The sequence below is a fragment of the Rosa chinensis genome, chromosome 5 (assembly GCF_002994745.2).
Source record: "Rosa chinensis cultivar Old Blush chromosome 5, RchiOBHm-V2, whole genome shotgun sequence".
In the NCBI taxonomy this organism is placed as follows: Eukaryota; Viridiplantae; Streptophyta; class Magnoliopsida; order Rosales; family Rosaceae; genus Rosa; species Rosa chinensis.
Window position 1 is genome coordinate 36,807,858 of NC_037092.1, and position 20,903 is coordinate 36,828,760.

At 38.6% G+C, this 20,903-nt stretch overlaps 3 protein-coding genes across 4 annotated transcripts; 2 read left to right on the forward strand and 1 right to left on the reverse strand.

Moving 5' to 3' along the window:
- Positions 1 to 1,000: 1,000 nt before the first annotated feature.
- Positions 1,001 to 3,415, forward strand: LOC112165988 (pirin-like protein). Its single transcript, XM_024302727.2, has 6 exons — positions 1,001 to 1,221; positions 1,345 to 1,394; positions 1,489 to 1,527; positions 1,635 to 1,663; positions 2,055 to 2,221; positions 2,776 to 3,415. The coding sequence occupies exons 1-6, from the start codon at positions 1,106 to 1,108 to the stop codon at positions 3,278 to 3,280; spliced, it is 906 nt and encodes a 301-aa protein (XP_024158495.1). The 5' UTR covers positions 1,001 to 1,105; the 3' UTR covers positions 3,281 to 3,415.
- A 1,606-nt stretch (positions 3,416 to 5,021) lies between these two features.
- LOC112168443 (beta-1,2-xylosyltransferase) lies at positions 5,022 to 7,718 on the forward strand. Of its 2 annotated transcripts, none has more exons than XM_024305565.2 (3): positions 5,022 to 5,216; positions 5,484 to 5,633; positions 6,462 to 7,718. In XM_024305565.2, the coding sequence occupies exons 1-3, from the start codon at positions 5,100 to 5,102 to the stop codon at positions 7,182 to 7,184; spliced, it is 990 nt and encodes a 329-aa protein (XP_024161333.1). In that variant the 5' UTR covers positions 5,022 to 5,099; the 3' UTR covers positions 7,185 to 7,718. The 2 variants fall into 2 exon arrangements, with proteins under 2 accessions (XP_024161333.1, XP_024161334.1); XM_024305566.2 differs by having other exon boundaries at positions 5,024 to 5,216; positions 5,471 to 5,633.
- Positions 7,719 to 8,845: 1,127 nt separating this feature from the next.
- Positions 8,846 to 10,723, reverse strand: LOC112167055 (probable 2-oxoglutarate-dependent dioxygenase AOP1). Its single transcript, XM_024304011.2, has 3 exons — positions 10,237 to 10,723; positions 9,622 to 9,937; positions 8,846 to 9,403 (listed from the first exon to the last, which is right to left on the reverse strand). Exons 1-3 carry the CDS (start codon positions 10,608 to 10,610, stop codon positions 9,146 to 9,148), a joined length of 948 nt encoding a protein of 315 aa, XP_024159779.1. The 5' UTR covers positions 10,611 to 10,723; the 3' UTR covers positions 8,846 to 9,145.
- Positions 10,724 to 20,903: the final 10,180 nt, after the last annotated feature.

Genomic DNA, 20,903 nt, shown 5'->3' on the forward strand with positions numbered 1-20,903 from the left:
TATTCTTTAAAAAACTATCGCTCAGATATAACTATTGTCAAAATGCAAACATTTGAGTAATTTCAAACGTATTTAAACCCTTTATTTAACTCAAGTTAATATATAACCGTAACATGTACACCAGCAAAACGTCATGAATAGTCCTTAGAATTCCTCTTCTTCATTTTTTCTTCTTCGTCGCTTGCAAATAAAAGACAATGAGAAAAGTTAGAAACTCCCACCAAATACTCATATCTAGACAATAGGAAAGAAGAGGGGAAAAAATTGGAGTACTCCCACCAAATACTCCCACCAAATCTCCAATTATATTAGAGTAACTCCAACAACTTCCATATAATTTCCATATAATAAGGAAGTAAAAGTCAAAGTTTTAGCATCTTTTTCTTCTCTAACTCCAACAGATTCTCTATTTTACAGCAATCTCTAAAATCTTCATATTCTTCTTTAAAATTTTAGAGATTGCTGTAAATATAGAGAATTTAGCTTTTTCTTTCCTCATTTTCCCTAAAATAGGGATAGTTATAGGGAATCTGTTAGAGCAAAAGAGGCTCATTTTTCCCTAAAGTAGAGAAAAATCAAAATATGGGGAAGCTGTTGGAGTTGCATGGGTCATGATTAATGCAACATCAACTTTCATGGAAAAGATCCCTTCATTAAAGCCTTATGAACCTTCATCAGGTTTTCTTATGGGGAAGTTGCCTGTCACATACCATAAAGCAAATGCACATACAATAATATTTGCATAATCATGACCCATGGATCCCCTAAGCCATTGCCTTTTTTGTCCACGGCATCACCCCAACGTCATGGTGACTTCACTCGCAGAGGTTTAAATTGAGTAATTTCCCTGGAGCTCAAGCAAAGAAAAGCATCATGCCTCTCTGGGTCTTTATTGGCCGCCCACAAAATTTCACTTTGACCTTCCAATATAATACCAAGTTTGTGTCTCTCTCTCTCCCTCTGGACTCCTCTCTCTCCGAGTCCTATATATACCGCACCAGATATTTTTCATTTGTCATCATATTTGCACAAGTTTTTCAAATTTTCAATCGAAGTTTTCTGAAGTACCAGTTATAGTACTGTTGTTAATCATATAAATAAGAATATGTCTGAGACAGAAGTTTCACTTGGTTTTAAAGAAGGTCGAGTTGTGGTGAGGAAGTTCTTGGCTAGGCCTCAGCATGAAGGAGTTGGTGCCATTGTTAGAAGAAGCATTGGGAGGCAAGTCATATTAAGTAGACATATTAGTCGAGTGACTTTTCGCTACATGAATAAAAGATTGTTGATGCGGCTATAAGGTGTTTGATTCAATATCTCAACGGGTGGTTGTTGTTGCATTTGCAGGTTTGAGCTGAGATACTTTGATCCTTTTCTTGTTCTGGATGAGTTCTCAGGTGGGTACCTCCCTGTTTTCCTCTGTTTCTTCATGAATGTAACGGCAATAATGTTAATGTATGCTGATATTGCTTTTGATATTTTCATGCGCAGTTACTGCTCCTGCTGGATTCCCTGATCATCCACATAGAGGTTTTGGTCACTGTCATTGTAATTAGTTAACTCGTTGAGATTAACAATGGGTTTATTGGATTCTGATTTCGTGCATGTTCTTGTTTTTCCATTTGAATTTTTTACAGGGTTTGAGACGGTGACCTACATGTTGCAGGTATAAAAACTATTCATGATTGTTTATAGTATTGGGTTGAAATGGTTGAAATCTTTAGGTGGTTATTTGCTGGAAATGTGTATCCAGCTAGGTTTCTTATAATATCTGCCAACTTTAGGGTGGTTGGACTAGAAAAAAAAATACTTAAAACATGTATCACTTGCAAACCAGATACTTAATCCTCTGAATATAATAATTATTTACTTTGACTTGGTAAAAAAGCTATCAGTCAAAATAATGAATATAGCTGTATCTTAAGTTTTGACTAATTTCATTGCATAGTTCACTATTTCCCTGAATCTGAACTATAAGGGGGTATATGAATGAAGCTAGGTTATATGCATAATTGATACACTTAAACTTAGTTGAATGAAATTGTTTGGATCATCAGGGAGCCATCACACATGAAGATTTCGAAGGGCACAAAGGGACGATAGGAGCCGGCGATGTGCAGTGGATGACTGCAGGTAGAGGTATTGTTCACTCGGAAATGCCTGCAGCCCAAGGAACCCAAAAGGGTCTACAGTTGTGGATAAACCTCTCCTCCAAACATAAAATGTACGCATCTCTTCTTTTTATCTTTTCAAGCTCTAAAGTTCGATTACATGTTCAAATAGAAACTCATGTATTTAACGGTCTAAATTATTGTCCAATAACATAACATGTTAGATATCCGATAGTATGACTCATATTCTTTATGAAATTGTTTTGGGTGGTTCAAATTTTTGATTGAGCATAGGGAAAATCACATATGTCTAGTATGATTGTTCATGATGGGATATATTCTTTTGTCACTCGGCTGCTTTTGAATGCACCAACCGCACATATTGTGCATGTGTTTATTGTATTTGCAACTACTAGCCTGAAATATCTAGCCTGGGGACCTTTCAAACCATGCGACTTTTTACTCATATCATGGTGACCAAAGGATTTTGTGTGATGATATATCCTATGCTAGTGCTGCTTCCTTTTTAACTTTTTGAAACCTAGAAGAAGTTTTGATAAGCCACTTTAAACCTGAGAATCCCTTTTCAAATTCCAATCATACTACCCATATATGCAATTGATTAAGCTCTGTGATTTTAATCTTTCTGTAATTTGTTTCAACACAGGATTGAGCCAAAGTACCAAGAAATGGTCAGCAAGGACATTGCAGAGGCTACAAAAGATGGGATCGAGGTTAGAGTGATAGCAGGAGAAGCCTTGGGAACAAAGTCACCAATCTACACAAGAACCCCAACCATGTACTTGGACTTCACTCTCAAACCAGGAGCTCACCTTCAGCAACCAATACCAACATCATGGAATGCATTTGTATACGTCTTGGAGGGGGAGGGCATTTTTGGAACTCCAAAGTCATTGCCAGTGGCAGGTCACCACCTTCTTCTTTTAGGATCTGGGGATGGGTTGGAGGCATGGAACATGTCTTCCAAGAACCTTAGGTTTATATTAGTTGGAGGTCAACCTTTGGGGGAGCCTGTAAAGCAACTAGGGCCCTTTGTGATGAACACTGAGGAAGAGATTGATCAAACCATTGATGACTTTGAAAACTGTGTCAATGGATTTGAGAAGGCAACACATTGGAGATCTGGATCTGCACTTAGCCTTGATTTTTAGATCTTGTCGTATTATTTAAGATTATTTATTGGTTTATTTTGGAAGAGGCAAATAAATGCTGCTAATTAAATTAATTATTCTGTGTATCATAATTTCTGATTAGATATAATATATTATGTACCCAAAAACAAAAGATAGAATATTCTTAACTTGAAAATATTTCTCATCATAAAACAAAATTTGAAAATATTTAAATTCGTACTTAAGCACAATTGAGAAAAGAATTAATGGAGCAGATGAACATATTCAAATACCTATTTGTAATAGAGAAATGATAAATGAGCTTCAATGCCAAGCTTTAACATATTAATGGCAAAGGGGTCTCCGAAACCTGCGAAGCGACTCGGTATAGCAAAAATTCGTTTTCGTGATGGCGGCGGCGAGCCTCGTGCTCTCCAGTCCTGGCAGAGCTGAGATGACGGCGGCGTGGGTTTGAAGAGTCTGTGGTCTCTTCTGAAACGACGTCGGGATCTCGACCAAGATTCTCGAAGGCTCCGGTTGATGTGTTTCTCAATTGAGGGTGTTTTTTTGGCCGTGGGTCGGAGGATCGAATGGAAATTGCAGCTTTGGTGTCGGCGATCCTGCCCTGTGTCGTGGTGTCGGCGTTGGTTGGTCGATGTCAGATCTGGGCGAATGAAGGCGACAGGAGGGTTTGCCGTGACGTCGGCGGTGATTGGACAGGATCTGGAGTTGGCTGGGATCTGTGTCTCATATTTGACGGATTTGACTATCTACCTCTCATTTACATAATTGGAATCATGAACAAAAAATCTTACTTATATTTTGATATTATGCGACTTGCATTCAAAAATCGCATATTTGAATCATTTCCTTTCATCCCAAACCTATATTGAGTCTCACTTAATTGAGTGTGATCCATGAATCTCCAACTATCTAAGAAAATAATGAGAATATATGAATCGGATACATTGAATTAAATTTAAATTCATTTACTCACCCTAAATATTTTATTTCAATCGGTATGAGAAACTCTAAATTTTCTATAAACTTTCTATTCTGATGTTTGGTAATATAAGAGTTATTTTAATAAAGTTGTTAAAATTTTTGTAATTAATGTAATAAAATAATGAGATGTGAGTGATAAATGCAAGAAAATTAGGGGGGAAATAAATCATTGAGGTATGGAAGGAACCCTTTTACTCTTATTTATCTTTTCTTTAAGATAGTATTTCGTTTCCTTTTACATCCCAAACACAAGAATTGATTAAATTTCCTTTTCCGATGTTTCAATTCCGCGAACCAAACAAAGTCCTAAAGTACAAAATATGTTAGAGTTCAAGAACCCATTGTGTGGCAAGAACCGCGCTTTCTCTACATTTCCCTACGTATTGAGTTATTGGTGGAGGATGGCGCCATAGTTGCTTAATTCAATTTTTGTATTTGAGTATGTGTAAATGGAGTGTGGTACTCTTCCTAACCAACTTGTGCGGGGCTTTAATGAGGTCGCTATATACTATTTAATGTAATTTTTTCATGATAACGAATGAATCTTCCCTTCTGATCCAAAAAAAAAATAATAATAATGTTGAGAGTTAAAGCAGTGTTGAGTTACCAAAGTTAATAACAATTCATTGTTAAAAAGAAAATTGTAATCAACTTTGATTACTGGAACCAAAAAAATAAAACTAGGCCCCCCCTCACCACTTGTCAAACTCCCATTGACACAAAATTAGTTTGACTACTGTACTTCTTCTCCTTCTTCCCCAACAAAAACCCCCAGAACTCCAAAAAGACTCCATTTTTCAGAGAGAGAGAAAGATAGAAGCAGAGAGAGAGAGAGAGAGAGAGTCTGTGAGCCATGAACAAAAACTCGTGGCTCCTGAAGATCGTGGTGTTCCTCTTCGCCCTAAACTCGCTCTCTCTCTATGAGGGAGCTGATCGGGTCGTGCCCAGCAAAGAGTTTCAGTGCAGTGTGGTGAGTTGGGTTCTGTTAGTTTCTATTTTTGGATTTGGCATTTGGGTTTTGCTAGTTTGATCTTGTTAGTCTCAAAGTTTCGAAGTTTGTTGAATCCAGATTTAGTTAATTTCCAGATGATAGGGAGATGGTTAAAGTTTGAAACTTGGAACTATCTTCTCTAACTACGGTGGATTGTTTGTCGTCTGTTAGTTAGTTCTATTGTGATTATAGATTGTTCTTTTTCTTCTTTGTTTCTAACTTTGCTATGAAAGTCTATACTTGCAGTGGATTGAGGAGCCAACGCTTCTGGTGAAACGGTTTGAGTATGCAAATGTTTTCCACACATTCACGGATTGGTATAGCGGTTATGTAGCTTCCAGAGTCACTGGCTTACCTAGCCGGCCTCATGTTGTCTTTGTAGATGGCCATTGTAGGGTATGCATGCTTTATTATTCTTTTCTGCATATTTGGTTACTTGTCTAGTATTTTTGAGATCAATTTCTTTTTCCATAGACATGCTAGGGTAGATTTTTCCACTGGTTTTTGTAGTTGAGAGGTACATTATTCTTTTGGAAGTGTGAAAGTGACCATTCTTTTGAGGAAGACATATATGTATTGCAGTTGATGTCCTTTTACATATAATAGTATAAATATTGCCAATTTCTTTTGTCATATTCAATTTTGATACAATGTTCTGTACCCCGGATTCTTTTGCTACTTACTTAGAATGTGATGTCAGCAAAACTTACTTTTAAAATAAAAAAAACTACATCGAAGATATCATGACTGATTGAGAGAAACTGAGAATATGGTGATCCAACAACATTGAGCTGTATCAATCATGATAAAGAATGAGATGCCTTAATACTTGTAATTAGTTCGGATGAATTAAATATGATTGGCCATAATAAGGGGGTTTTGTAGGCGAGCCTTAGAAAAGGTACCTTTTACAACTGGACATAGTACCTTTACAATCTTTTTAAATTTTGGTCTTCCAGTGTTACTAATATCATTCCAAGTATGGGTATTCCCCAAAAAATTAGCAATTTAGGATGCCTTCTTAAGGATAGGGTGACATGTTTTGTTGGTTTTTCTGCTGCATATTGTTCTTTTTCCTTCTTCATCTTCCTTAGAAGAGCTCTACTTTAGGGTATAAAATGCAGCTTTTATTTTTTTATAGTTAAAATGGCCTTGATTATATATTCTGTCGGAATGCTGGTCCAATCTCCTGTTTCTGATCTCTCTTGCATTGGTCATTTTCAGACACAATTGGAAGAAACATGGAAAGCGTTGTTCTCTAGCATTAGATATGCGAAAAACTTTAGTGGTCCAGTTTGTTTTCGTCATGCTATTATGTCACCTCTTGGATATGAAACTGCATGGTTTAAGGGGCTCACTGAAGATATAGCGTGTGAGGGAGCTTCTGCACCAGAGCTGTGGCAACACCCTGATGACAAGAAAACTGCACGACTGTCTGAGTTTGGAGAAATGATTAGAGGTGCTTTTGGAATTCCAGTGCATAGGCAGCGTATTGAGAAGCAAGCCTCAGGTCTCAATATCCTTTTTGTTCGCCATGAAGATTATCTACCGCATCCACGTCACGGTGGTAAAGTTGAATCAAGGTTAAGCAACGAACAAGAAGTCTTTGATGCCTTAAAGTGCTGGGTGTCGAATCACAAGGAATGCAAAATAAACTTAGTGAACAGATTGTTTGCACACATGTCGATGAAAGAACAAGTCCGGGCCATTCAAGATGCTTCTGTTATTATTGGTGCTCATGGTGCAGGTCTCATGCATATAGTATCTGCATTGCCGAAAACCGTGGTTCTGGAGATCATTAGCAGCCAATATAGACGGCCACATTTTGCTTTAATTGCCCAGTGGAAAGGGTTGGAATATCATGCCATTAGTCTTGCGGGTTTGTATGCCTCTCCGTCAGTTGTTATTGACAACCTTAGCCGTATACTGAGGACCCTTGGGTGCTGAAAACCATTTGGTTGGAAGTTACTTTCTTCCATCAGGTTTGATTTATGTACCACACCATGTCTGTTTCCTCAGGAATGCTAACACTATATTACACGGTAGATCAAACTTATCTTAGTCAAGATAGATAAGTTAACACTTCTTGGACTCTAATTGACTTTCCCATAGTTGGTTGAGAATTATAGTTAGGGTGCTTGAGCAATGGTACGGGAAGATGTATGCCCTTTGAAAAGCATATGAGCATTGTGGCAAATTAGCTGACTTGGATCAGGAAGCGTCCAATTATCAGCGGAAAGGTATGAACAGTCTGTACTCTGTGGACAGTAGAACAGTGTGTGCATGTATGTTAAGTTACCTTGACACCCAAAATCATTTTATTTGTTAGTTCACTGGTTCAGGAACACAACCTGACAGGTTGAGGCCTGGTTTTGCTTGTATACTGATTCTTTCTTACCATCTTCTTGTACAATAGATCAATGCATGTATCCAATTTTTTATCAGAAACCTTAATGCATACAAAATGCTGTTTCCTTTTTATTTTTATTTTTCTTTTTGCTTAAATTGTGTGTATATTACATATGCCTTCAGCAGTTTAATCCCAAACTGTTGATTAGCATAATGGATTGAATGCTACGGTTATCAACGGTTTTGAAATGATTACTGTTCAAGTAAATGGTGTAGCCATCAAAATCAAAGTTGTGCTGTGAATCCCTTGCCTAAATTTTAATATGTATTTTGATCAAAAATATTCAATTGATAATCGGCACGTGATATATTTGATAATAAAAAAAATTTAAAATTACTCAGAACCAACACACTTATCATCAATTAGAAGTTTATGATTCTAATTCAATACAAACTCTTCCAACATGTTAGTGATAATTACTAGATGAGATGCATTGATGTACCAACCTAAACAAACTGAAGGCTTCAAATTGGAATCACGAGCTGGAGCTAGATAAGGCGAAATTGGAACCAAATTGTGGTTAATTTACATAACGGTGGTCATACAATGCAAACCAAAAGTATAGGTTTGGAAATGAATTAGAAAAATGAAAAAGAAAAAGCAAAAGTATCGGCTTGAAATTTTGTTCCCGATTCGATTCGTGGAGGGTGGAGACGTTCAGCAATATTTAATCAGTCGCAACAAATTGTAAAATTACGACAGAAAACCAATATCAGTTGCCTCTCTCTGTTCTTTAGCTTAGGGATGAACTTTTTCACCATGATCAGAATTTCTAGCAGGTTCCAGGGGTCATGTGGATTCGTTCAAGATCTAAAAAGGCACAGGACGGTGATTAATCAAGCAACCAAAAGACACAAACTACAAGCATTGGATCATGATCAGTAGAAAACGAATCCTATATTACAAAGTGCAGTTAATCAATGTACGATATTTCCATGACAAAAAGAGAGTACTGATCATTTGACTTCCAGAGCTTAACCCACTTAGCAGATGAGAGTGAGCAAACCTCATCCTCTGCCACCATCAGCTTCAAGTATGTTGATGACTACATTATTTGTCAGTTTCACATTAGTTCATCGATTGTGTATAGTTTACTTGGTCCAAGGCGGCAATAGGATGTAATCACAGTATAAACTTTTACTAATGTATGCAGAAATTGAATCATACATGCACTACCTTTTTTTTTTTCTTTGGCTAAGATAGGATTGGAGAGAGTAGAGTTTCCCAACCCAATTTATTAAAAGAGAAAAGGATTACAAACAGAGGAAGGGAGGACAACGGCCATGCCCCTAGCCAAAAACAGAAAATCAACAGAGGTACTAATCTCCATTCAAAAAGATGAAGAGGATAAATAAAATACAACTCAAAGAAACCGGAAATTCAGAAGACCAAGCGTGTCAACGAAGATGTAGGATAAGAGGAGGAGCCTCATCCAATCAGGCAAATGCGGCATTACATAAGTCAAGAACCTTTATTTCCAATTTTTATAATTAACGAATCAAGTTCTAATTCCAGCATATGCGAAAACTTGCATTTGTGATTCGATGGCTCTTCCTTCTGAAAAGATGAACTTGCTAAAGTCTGTATAGTCGAAATCTTTAAGAATACGGGGGTAGTCTTCATCTACTAGCTCCTTTTGTGCCTTGATGATGGAACCCTCTATTGGAAGTGCAAATGCTGCTAAAGAATGTCGTTCTTTTTCCCCACACATCATCACCCGATGATTCACAGAATGCATTCTGCCATTGCTCCATGCCTGCAAGTCATCATTAGTCATTGTCACACTTTGCATGGAGCTTTTAAATCATCAGTTGTAAGTTGTGTGTGGTCAATTATCCCATAGTAAGCTTCAGCACTTGGAAATTCACAAGCACAATTTAGTAAGCTTATAAACTTACTCCACTTATGGGACTCTACTCAGATGGGTTTTGTCTAAAGTGTTTCAGTTATGAATTAGTTAAATTAATTCTGTACCATGAGGGAGTCTCCAACAACAAAGACGAAAGAGCGAGGAGATATAGACAACTTGACCCATTGTTCATCCTTGGTTTGAACTTCAAGACCTGAAACTTGATCATCGAAAAGGATTGTGCCAAAATTCTTGTCAGTGTGAGCCGGGGATCCCATGGTGTACTCCCTTGAAGGAGGTGCCGTGTACTTCTGTAACCGTAGCAGTGTCTTGGACACCATGATCAAATTTGATGTCTCTTCCAAACCATAGCTATCAAGAATCATCAAGTTAATCATATCTTTCAGCTCATCCAGCTGCTTCATCATAGAAATGACAGTGCCGCAGTTGCAACATATATAACATGAACAAACAAACAAACAAATCACTATACATAACCATAAATTAAGGCTGAAACGTAAAATCGCACGATAACTGACCATGCTATATACTCAACCTCAACTAAAAATTGTAAAGTGGAGATCAAGTTGAGCACAAAAAGTATCAGATACCATGTTAGACAATCGGTCGTAGAACGCGCAAACACATGAGCTAGTTTAAGTAGGCAGTAGATTAACCAACAATGTATATCAAGATTATATGTTGAACATAGTCAACTAAACATGAATGAGACTACTTACCAAAACTGGTCATGACTCCATATATCTTCTGTCAAGCTACCAAGGGATTCATAGTTGGATGCTTCCTCAAAGCCAAAGCCTTCATACAAGGGAGCACGGACACTTGGTCCAACGTAACCCTGGTAAGGTTTTGGATTAAGGTTCTGCTTCTTTGTCTCAAGTGGAAGGCTGAAGAGTTTCCTTGACGCAGAGAAGGTTTCGGCTCTTAACTGCGGAGGTATCTTATCATACACAATTTCGAAGCAACCATAATTTTCACAAGCCTCTCGAACCTTCTTGCACAGATGGTACCACTCATCAGTTCCTCGGTCCATTTCTGGCGAATTCATTGTGAATTCTATTGCCGGAATTTGGTATTGAGAATCTGAACCCATCTCTCCAACTTATCAAGCACTTCCTTTGTGTTTCCAACGAACTGGTTCTTTCTCTGTACTTTGGTACTGTATTTAGGGATGAATCTTTGGTACGTTGAGAGGGTTTTATTTATATTGCAAGGTTCTTGAAGTGAGAATGATATGAAAATAAATAAATACCACTTCCCTCGTGTATTGCACGGTTGTTGTACCATGTCCGTACTGTTTAACCTAAAAGCATGGAATAGAAAGGTTGGAAAATCCAAGAAGGTATGAGTCATAGAAAACGATGTTTACCATAAATTAACATAATGTAACCTAGAATACAAAGTATATCCAAGTAGGTCACAGAAATCCTTCCAACTCTATCAAACATGCTCTGCTAGTATGTTAAACAATACATTTTAGTCAAGTTATTCATTGATTTTCTTAATTATCTTGGTTTTAGGAATTTAGGCTGCAATGAAAATCAATCACCAAATTTATGGATAGATTCTGATCCTTGCCATGGGTAACAGTCCTCGAGTAAGTTGAAAGAAATCTGAATTTCTGAACTTAATCATGCCTTAAACCTCGATTAAACCCAAAGAGAATGGAAGAAATAGTAACTAACTAAATACATCTGACATGAAAGAAATAGTAAAATAATAGAAAAAAAATAAAAGAAACAAGAATAGACAACCCACGTTAGAATGGGAAATCGTTTATAATTGATAATATAAAAAAAAGTATGCATGGATGCAACGAGGGTAATTGATAAATTGGAAAACATCATTCATAATTTCATTTTTTTTATCGAAATAGGTCAGCCCTTTCATTAAATTCAGCAAGCAGTACAAAAACGAAACACCCCTATGGGGTCGACAGAAAGAATCGTTCCTCAGAACCTCCCTATTCTAGAAGAATAAAATCCCGAAAAGTCCCTAGTACACCCACCTTTTAGGAAGTCCACGCACCATTATTCTAACAAAAACCAAGAAACCTCGAAGCAGACATAAAATGGATTCAACTAAGGCACTGGTTTTTGCGACCCAAAAAGAAATTAAACTAAACTAGCTATAGAAGGTGACACATCACCTTCCTCCTGTCCCTCTGCTTCAGAAGGCATCACCATCTGAACTGCCTCACCCTCATCCATCAAAGGTTTGCCATGACGCTTATACCTTCGAAGCTTTTTCACTTCTTGTTCATCTGCATTCTTAATTATGTTTTTACTCCCTTGGGACGCCCAATCTTCTTCTTCTTTGGCGAAACCACCAACTTATCATTTTTATACTGCAGGACCAAAGAAACATTCTCCTCCTCTTCAAGCTTTGAGTCAGGAAGAGCCAAAGACTTCTTACCAAATCGAGCCAAGCTAGTCGCTGCTTTTCTTTTCCTTCCAACTGGCACCACTTGAAGGGAAGAGAACTCCACCCTAGCAGCCTCCTTACCAGTCCCTACCAAGGCAGGAGACAGTTCCAATGATTTCGAGTAAACCTCAGTTGGGATGATGGGAAGTGGAATAGCAGTGTTCAATCCCTTTGCTGATGTGATACCGACCAAAACTTGGTTCAGCAATAGGGGCTTACCCAACATCTTGGAGCTCAATACCCCTTGAGCTGACTCCACGACATGGCTACCAGCAGTAGTAGCAGAGAAACCCGATGCCTGCTCAAGTGTAACCAGAGCATGACAATTCCGATCAGCCCCGGTCTCCATCCCCAACCCCATACCAGAAATATCCAAGGGATTAGGGCTAACAGCTACCCCCGAAGTCAAGGACAAGCCAGCCAACGCCGTCGCCGGTGGGTTAGCCTGAATTTCCTCCTTCTCCTTAATCAGCATCTTATCACAACCTAGGGCATCATGAACAAATAACCCGCAATCACGACAAAAGCCCTTGACTTTCTCAAAGATAAAAGTGGGCTCCGGTTTCACAACTGGAGAGAATTCAAAAACCTTCCAGACATGAATCCGTCATTCATAATTTCATATCACAACTTGGTTAATTTTGGTGCTACTTTGCTATGATCACATTGACACATTCAGTTCAAGTCAAAACGCCAACAAACCATTTCATTACATTTTTTTTTTTTAAAGGAAGCGGAATAAAGCTAGCTAATCCAACACCCTTATCCGAATTTATTAATAATCAGAAAAAAAAAAAAAGAAAAAAAAACAAAACCCTAGCAAAGGGCCTAGACCAAAACCTTACAAAGAGAACAAGAGTTGGAAATACAAAATTAAAAAGTACAGATGATAAGCCTCAAGGACTTCCAAAAGCAAGCAATGTAAAATAATACATGCGAACCCAAGACCAATATATGATTTGAATTACTATCTAAATGTTGTAGGAGAATGGAATTGTGTATATTATTGATAATAGGAGCCCTTTAAATAGGGAGTTACAAGGTACCCAAAAAGGTAATAGAATCCGATTACAATTGAATACCTAGGACACATTCCTATTACAATCCTAAACCCTAGTTTGTAGAGGCACACATTATGTCGACATCCTTCAACACTCTCCCTTGTGCCGCTCAAACTTGGTGATGACGCTTTGATCGTTGCCTCGTTAAAAACCTTGCCAGGTAACAAAAACCTTGTGGGACAAAAATAACCCTGGTCGAAGGACAAAAAGAGCACAGCACGTCCTTCACTCTTCGAGATCGAACATGTAGACATCATACCTCCCCCTGATGTCAATATCTCCCCCTGATTGCTACAATCATGGGAGCTCGGATAACCTTCTTAATCTAATGCTTCTCACATGTTTCTCGAATGTGGATTTAGGTAACGACTTAGTAAATAAGTCCGCTACATTATCCTCTGATCGGATCTGATTCACTTCAATCTGTAGAAGTGCTTATTGTTGCTGATTGTAAAAGAACTTAGGCGATATATGCTTGGTGTTGTTGCCCTTGATGAAACCTAATTTCATTTGCTCAATACAAGCTGCATTATCTTCATAAATTCATATAGGTTTATCTGTGGTAGACTTCAAACCACAAGTTCCTCGAACATGTCTAACTACAGACCTTAGCCATATGCATTCTCGCACGGCTTCATGTAGAGCGATAATCTCTACATGATTTGAGGAAGTAGCAACAAGGGTCTGCTTTGTAGACCTCCAAAATATCGCAGTGCTTCCCATGGTAAAGACATAACCCATTTAGAAGCGACATTTGTGAGGGTCAGAGAGATACCCTACATCAGCAAACATCACCATCGTTTTGGGGTAATGGAGGAGAATGACGTCAGCCACCCATGGCGGTGGCAGCTTTGTCGGTCATGGCCTCTTGGACAGTGCCACTTGGGCTAATGAGATCCTTTCTCATTCTTCCGTCATTCTTTTCTCTCTGTAGGGATAGAACAAGCCCATATCTATCGTACATTTTAAGTAACGAAAGATTGTCTTTATATTAGTCCAATGACGTTGCGTTGGCGCGGGGCTATATCTAGCCAACAAGTTCGTAACAATTGAGGTCTCCGGTCTTGTACTGTGACAAGTACAATAATGCGCCTATTGTACTCAGGTAAGCACTTTTACTATTAACACGTTTTCGTCATCATCCCTGGGACAAAACGGATCCCACTTAGGGTCAAGACTACGGACGACCATGGGAGTGCATCTTTGACTTTATCAAAATGCAAGACATTTGTTGACACGGTATACAAGTTCTAAATCTAGACAAAACAGTGTTTTCCCAAGGTCCTTTATCCCAAACTAGGATTTCAGGTGTTCAGCGGTTTCCCTTAACTCTCAAGGGTTCCAATCATGTTTATCAACATAAACCGTGACAACTGCAAATCCGGAACTTGTCATGAAAACGCAGGGGCATAGTTCATCATATCCCTTCCCAGTCAAATAGTCACTTTAGTGAGCGTTTCTCCGTGGTCTAGAGCTACTTGACTTGGGTAAATGAAGTTCACAGGAACCTTCATTATATCCCATATCTAGATCCCCACAGAGATACGTAGTGACCACATTCGTAAGCTGCATGTTCAGTTATTTGGAAACTACCAAACTGACAAGGTAGTGGAGTACAATAACATCCATTACGAGAGAATATGTCTTCTCGTAGTCGATTCCATGGCGTTTTTGTGAGAAGCCTTGCGCCATAAGGCGAGATTATCATCTCTTTTTCTCATCTCGCTATCTAACAAAGACCTATTAATGTCAATAGGTTTTATGTTAGGAGGTGTTGGCATCTCAGGCCCGAAATCCTTCCTCTTCGTTAGTGAATCCAATTCAACCTGGATCGCATTTTTCCATTTAGGCCAAGTTTCTCTACGTTGGCATTCCTTCAACGGAGTAAGGTTCGATGTCATTGGTCTCAATAATTCCACGTCCTCATGTACACTAGTGTAATTGGTAGAGATCTCTATATTCTCAGGAATTAGTTCTAACATTGAGGCGTCCCCCAATGATGTCCCTTGGACATAACCACCATCCAGAATATTCTCATGAGACGGATTTTGAGTATCAATGATCAATGGATCAAGTCGTGCCAAACTCGCTCTTTTCCTAGGGTGAGAATCTATCGAACCTATGGGTCTCCTACGCTCTCTAGCGGAACCTATGGCCTATGACGCCATTATGCCACCTTGTGGCATCACCATACCACGTCACCATACCACCATCAATGGTGGTGGAGCCTTACCCATCTTCTCTGGGTGGCACCATGTCCTCTTATGGGGACATCAATCCTTGCAGGCATGTTTGCAGCAGATATATGTGATCTCGTCACTTTTAGGAGATCAAGATGAGACATAGTGGGGACAGACCACGACAATTCCTGTCGTTCCTTAAGAACATTGACTTTCTAATCTCCCCCTAACGACGGGAAGACTATCTCATCAAAGTGACAATTCGCAAATCCAGTGAAAGAGATCGCCTGTCAAGGGTTCTATATAGCGGACTTAAAGTTGGAGACTTATGTCCAACACAAATATATATGTATTCATTCGTTGCAATGACTCATGTTGATGCGCTGTGGCGGCGCAATTGGCACATAAACCGCACACTCAAATATGCATAAGTACGAGATATTAGACTCGAACCCAGTCACTAGCTGTAACGCAAATAAAAGTTGAGTGGCTGTTATGAGTCGTAAACGAATTAGCATAGCTGCATGCGACATTGCATAACCCAAGCGGAAATATTGGTGCGCATTACCAAAATCCGGGCTACCATCGTAGTCATTGAATGGTGGCTTTCCGCGAGACCAATTGGGTGTGTACATGGGAATATGATACTGGATATCAATACCCAATGATATGCAATAGTCATCGAAAATTTTCGATGTAAACTCTCTAGCATTTTCAAGTCGAATTGACTGAACAGGATGATCCGGGTAGTGAGCCCGTAGCCATATGATTGGGGCTAGGAGTGCATCTTAAGCAGCATTACGAGTGGATGATAGTGCGACACGTGACCAGCGTGTCCGCATATCAACCAACAGCATAAAACATTTAAGCAGTCCGCAAGTTGGTTGAGTCGATCCACATAATCCCTTTTAGATTCTCTTAGAACACTTTGCATAGGATGGTCTCAATCCTTAAAGAGCAGGCTTTGGGAAACGAGTGATGGGCCTTAGAAGCAACCAATGAGGGTTTTGGTTGGGCCATGAAATCACAATTGACTTGAGAAGTGGAGAGAGGTGGCACATGGCCACTCTTGGCGTCAATGCCAAGCACTTGCCTTAGGGGGTGACATCATGACCCTTCTCCTTGAATCAACTTTTGATTCACACTTCTTTTCACTCAAAAGAATGGATGTCCATGTGAAGTCTTTAATAAACGGATCATCTTGTCACGACCTGGGTGTCCCAAACGGTCATGTCAAAGCCTATATGTGTCAGAATTCCATAAATCATCTCTCATGACATGGTAAATTCAATGACTCGAATAGTGGTTGCATACAACCCACTGGAGCGACACATAAGTTTCTCTAATACTCGTTTATGTCCGTAGTCATTAGAGGTGATGCAAAGGAACTCTTGTCCATTCTCACAGTGTGTTTCCACATGAAAACCATTGGCTCTTATATCTTTCAAATAAAGTTCGAATTAAGTTATGTCCAAGGCATTAAAGAATCGACACTTTATTAATAGCCAATGATTACATCAAAGTTTCTTGATCAAATCACGATTGTTGTAAGGAAGAATAAACGGGAATTTGGCAAAAAAGTTACAGGTTTGAACTTGATTAGTTATTGTGAAGTAAATCCTCTAAGCATCAAAGCATTTATGTCATCTTCCTATCTCTTGCATAATGGACGTGTATGCATGCTCTGTTGGTTATTAACCTTGCTAATATCAGGATAGAGAGCTAGACCACTTTCCTCACCACCATGATCGTCACAGTAAAGTTAATGATGAACTGATGGTTCAACATACTTTTTTTTTCTTGTTTTAATTGTAATATCTAATAATATCTTTAAATATTTCTTTGTAAATAAAGCCCGGTCGGCCCGGAAAAAAATGAGGGCTACTCGGTCGGGCCCGAAAAAGCCAGTAAAACCCACTTTATATGAACGGGTTTGGATCTTGCGATTTACAATAAAGTCTAGCCCGACCAGTTGACGAGGCCGGCCTAATATATATATATATATACAGGGAGGTCCTGAACAGGACGTCCGCAACCCAGAAAAAGTGCGGACGTCCCTCTTCCGGCGTCAAGAAGGCAGCGATGGCTGCGCTGCTGTCGCCGGACGAACCCTCTGGACATCTCGGACTAGTTTGTAGTTGGGTGGACTCGCCGGCTACCACTTTTCAGTCGACCTTGATCGGACTACCACTTTGCAGTCGAGCACGCTGCCCAGACCTCCGATCTCGATCTCTTTGGCCTTCGTCTTCACTGCAAACTGGTCTGAGATGCCGTTGGCCTCCGTCCGGCAAGAGGCACATCGCCGTCGGAGCTTGATCGTGGAGAAATGCCGGACATCCGCACTTTTTCTAGGTTGAGGACTATACAGGGAGGTTCTGAAGAGGACTTCCGCAACCCAAAAAAAGTGCGGACGTCTGGCATTTCTCCATGTTCAAGCTCCGACGGCAGCGTGCCTCTTGCCGGACGGAGGCTAACGGCAACCCAGACCAGTTTGCAGTGAAGACGAAGGCCAAAGAGATCGAGATTGGAGGTCCGGGCAGCGTGCTCGACTGCAAAGTGGTAGTCTGATCAAGGTCGACTGAAAAGTGGTAGCCGGCGAGTCCACCCAACTACAAACTGGTCAGGGATGTCAAGAGGGTTCGTTCGGCAACTGCAGCGCAACCATCGCCGCCTTCTCGAAGCCGGAAGAGGGACGTCCGTACTTTTTCTGGGTTGCGAACGTCCTCTTCAGAACCTCCCTGTATATATATATATATATATATATATATATATATACATACATACATACATACATATATATTGCTAAGGACCTCCTTAGATTTTAAAATCTAAGGATTTCCTTGAGTAGACTCACTTTTAGATCGCATATCCACATTTTAACCGTTCTGTTTTTAGGTATATATGAGTAGATCATCTCTACAAATTTTCAGCCAAATTGATAATCATTAAGGCATTCAAAACTGTAATTTAAAATTATGAACACGTACGGTTCAGTTGGACAGATTCAGTTCGTTCATTGATTTAATCTAGTCTGATACCTTAACGATTATTAATTTTGGTGAAAATTTGCAGAAGTGATCTATACATTATGACCTAAAAACTGAACAGTCAAGATGTGGATATGCGATCGAAAAGTGAGTCTATTCAAGGAAATTATTAGATTTTAAAATCTAAGGAGGTCCTTAGCATAGAAAAACTGTATCTATAAGTCCATTCTAGAGAGAACCTCCTTACTTTAAGAATTTGAGGATTTTCACTAGTTTACACTAGCATGTGACCTAATTTAATGATCCCAACTGTTGATCCTTTAGATTCCTATGCAAGAATTGTGTCTACAAAAAACAAACCAAATCCATAATCAATTGGACATTCAAAATTGTGTAAAAAATGTGGTCCATTAGATAAAATTAAAAGCAATATTGTACTAATCAAATGGTTAAATGTTTTTCGATTTGGCTAATTTTTTGTATGGTTCATATGTGTGTATGTAACTAGAGAATGAATGGTTTAGATTATTAAAGCTAAAAATAAAACATCCTCACTTTTCAAGTTTAAGGAGGTCATATCTAGAACCTCCACACACACACATACAGATCTTATCCAGAGCGGAGCTCCGCTTTGAAATTAGAGTGGCATTTAGAGTTTAAGGTCACTTTTTGGTCGCATATCCACATCTCGACCGTTCAGTTTTTAGGTACTAATGTATAGATCATTCTGCAAATTTTCAGCCAAATTGATGATCGTTAAGGTATCTAACTCGCTTAAACCAATAGACGAACTGAATCTGTCAAACCTTGACCATATTAACTTTAAGGCAGTTATCAATGCCTTAATGATCATCAATTTGACTGAAAATTTGAGGAGATGATCTATACATTTGTACATAAAAACTAAACGGTCGAGATGTGGATATGCGACCGAAAAGTGATCCAAAGAGCATCTTTAGCAATGCTAGCCATTTTTTAGTCAAATTTTAGCCAAAGTAGCTAAAAAGTCAGTTTAGCTAGCCACTTTAGAAATACGACTGTAGATTTAGCTAATTTTGAATTTATAATATTTTTTTAAATGAGAATTAAATAGTTGAAATGTATTTATAAATTACATAAAATAACTCAAAAGAAATGTTTTAAATTATAGAGAGTCTCATCTCGCTCTCTATATTTAGGAGCGAGGTAGCTAAAAGTTATAATGAAGAGCCACTTAGGAGTCTGATGTAGCTGCTAAAATATATATAAAAAACTAAATACGCTCTCTAAAATAGGGAAGGAGTTAAAATATAGAGTTTACTAGAAATGCTCTTAGATTGGTAAATTATCTCAAAATTAGTCAAAATCTTTTTGTTATTAGATGTTATAACCAATCAGTATCTACGAATAGTAGCAGTGTATATAATCTAATATAGAACACAAATTGAATATATAATAGCAAATAATTAATAGAAATCAAATAACTTTAATTCGAAATTGAATTTACTAACTTGATCAGATAGAGGCCTGCAGTGCAGTGACCTAAGACAGAAATTCGCCCCTACTTGTGCTGTAGATTCGGACGTATATCTAGAGGATACAACTATCTGGTACAAGTTCTTGCACAAGAACTTGACCCTGACGAATTCTACTTTATGTTTCTCAGAATAACTTTTTGGAGGAGGAAGAAGAAGATTGATTGATCAATGACGACCGAAGGTCGTCCTCATATAGAACCCAAGACGAGGAGTTACGTCGGTTGCGTCGGCAGTTGTTTGACGTTGTTCAATTCAATCCGCTGCAACTGTTCGATTATATCCGAAATTCAAAACAGTAAAGCAAAAAAGAATATCATATTTAGTCAAACCGAGCCCAAGAGCCCCAAGGCCCAAGGCCCATCTTTGACTTAATATATATATATATATATATATATATATATATATATATATATCTCCATATTCCTATGGAAGCCCAATAGGAAAGCCCACCGAATCCCACTCTTTGACTTGTTGCCCATTTAATTCTATACATGGGTGTGTCCTTAAAAAGGTCATGATCTTTCAAACTTTCTTCCATGTGGGACTAGAGTCCCACAAGTTCCAACAATTAGAGTTACTCTATTGGAGATTCCCAAGGAAAATAAATTTTGTTAGTATTCATTGGATCTAGATTTCTTCTACAAATCATCCAAAATATTTCTAAAATGGGTGAAAATCTAAGATTTATTTCCATACACAAAAACCTATCCAATACATAAAAGACCCATAAATAAGAACCTAAAACTCACTAATGTACACTAGCCTACTGAAGGAGGCCATTAGGGGGAAAAACAAAACCAAAACCAAAACAATGTCTTTGTTCATAAAGAGCTCGAGCATGGTTATTAAATGTGTTTGGTTATTGTTGTTGGTATTACTCATCAACAATGTTCAAGCTCAGATGAAAACTTTTAATGTAAACCAATATGGTGGTGTTGCAGATGGAAAAACTGATAACAGCAAGGTGTGTGTGTGTATATATCTCATCTTACCGACTCATATTAAAGATTTTGATGAAAGTGTCATATATATGTTAAATTCTTTTTGTAGGCTTTTACTGATGCATGGAATCAAGCTTGCCAAAACAATGGAGGTGGTGTGGTCTTGTTTCAGCAAGGGATATATTTGGTGAACCCTTTGGTTATAGAAGGCTCTTGCAAGGGACCGATGGAGTTGCAGATCTAGGGTACCTTATTGGCTTCAAGCGAGTACCAGTA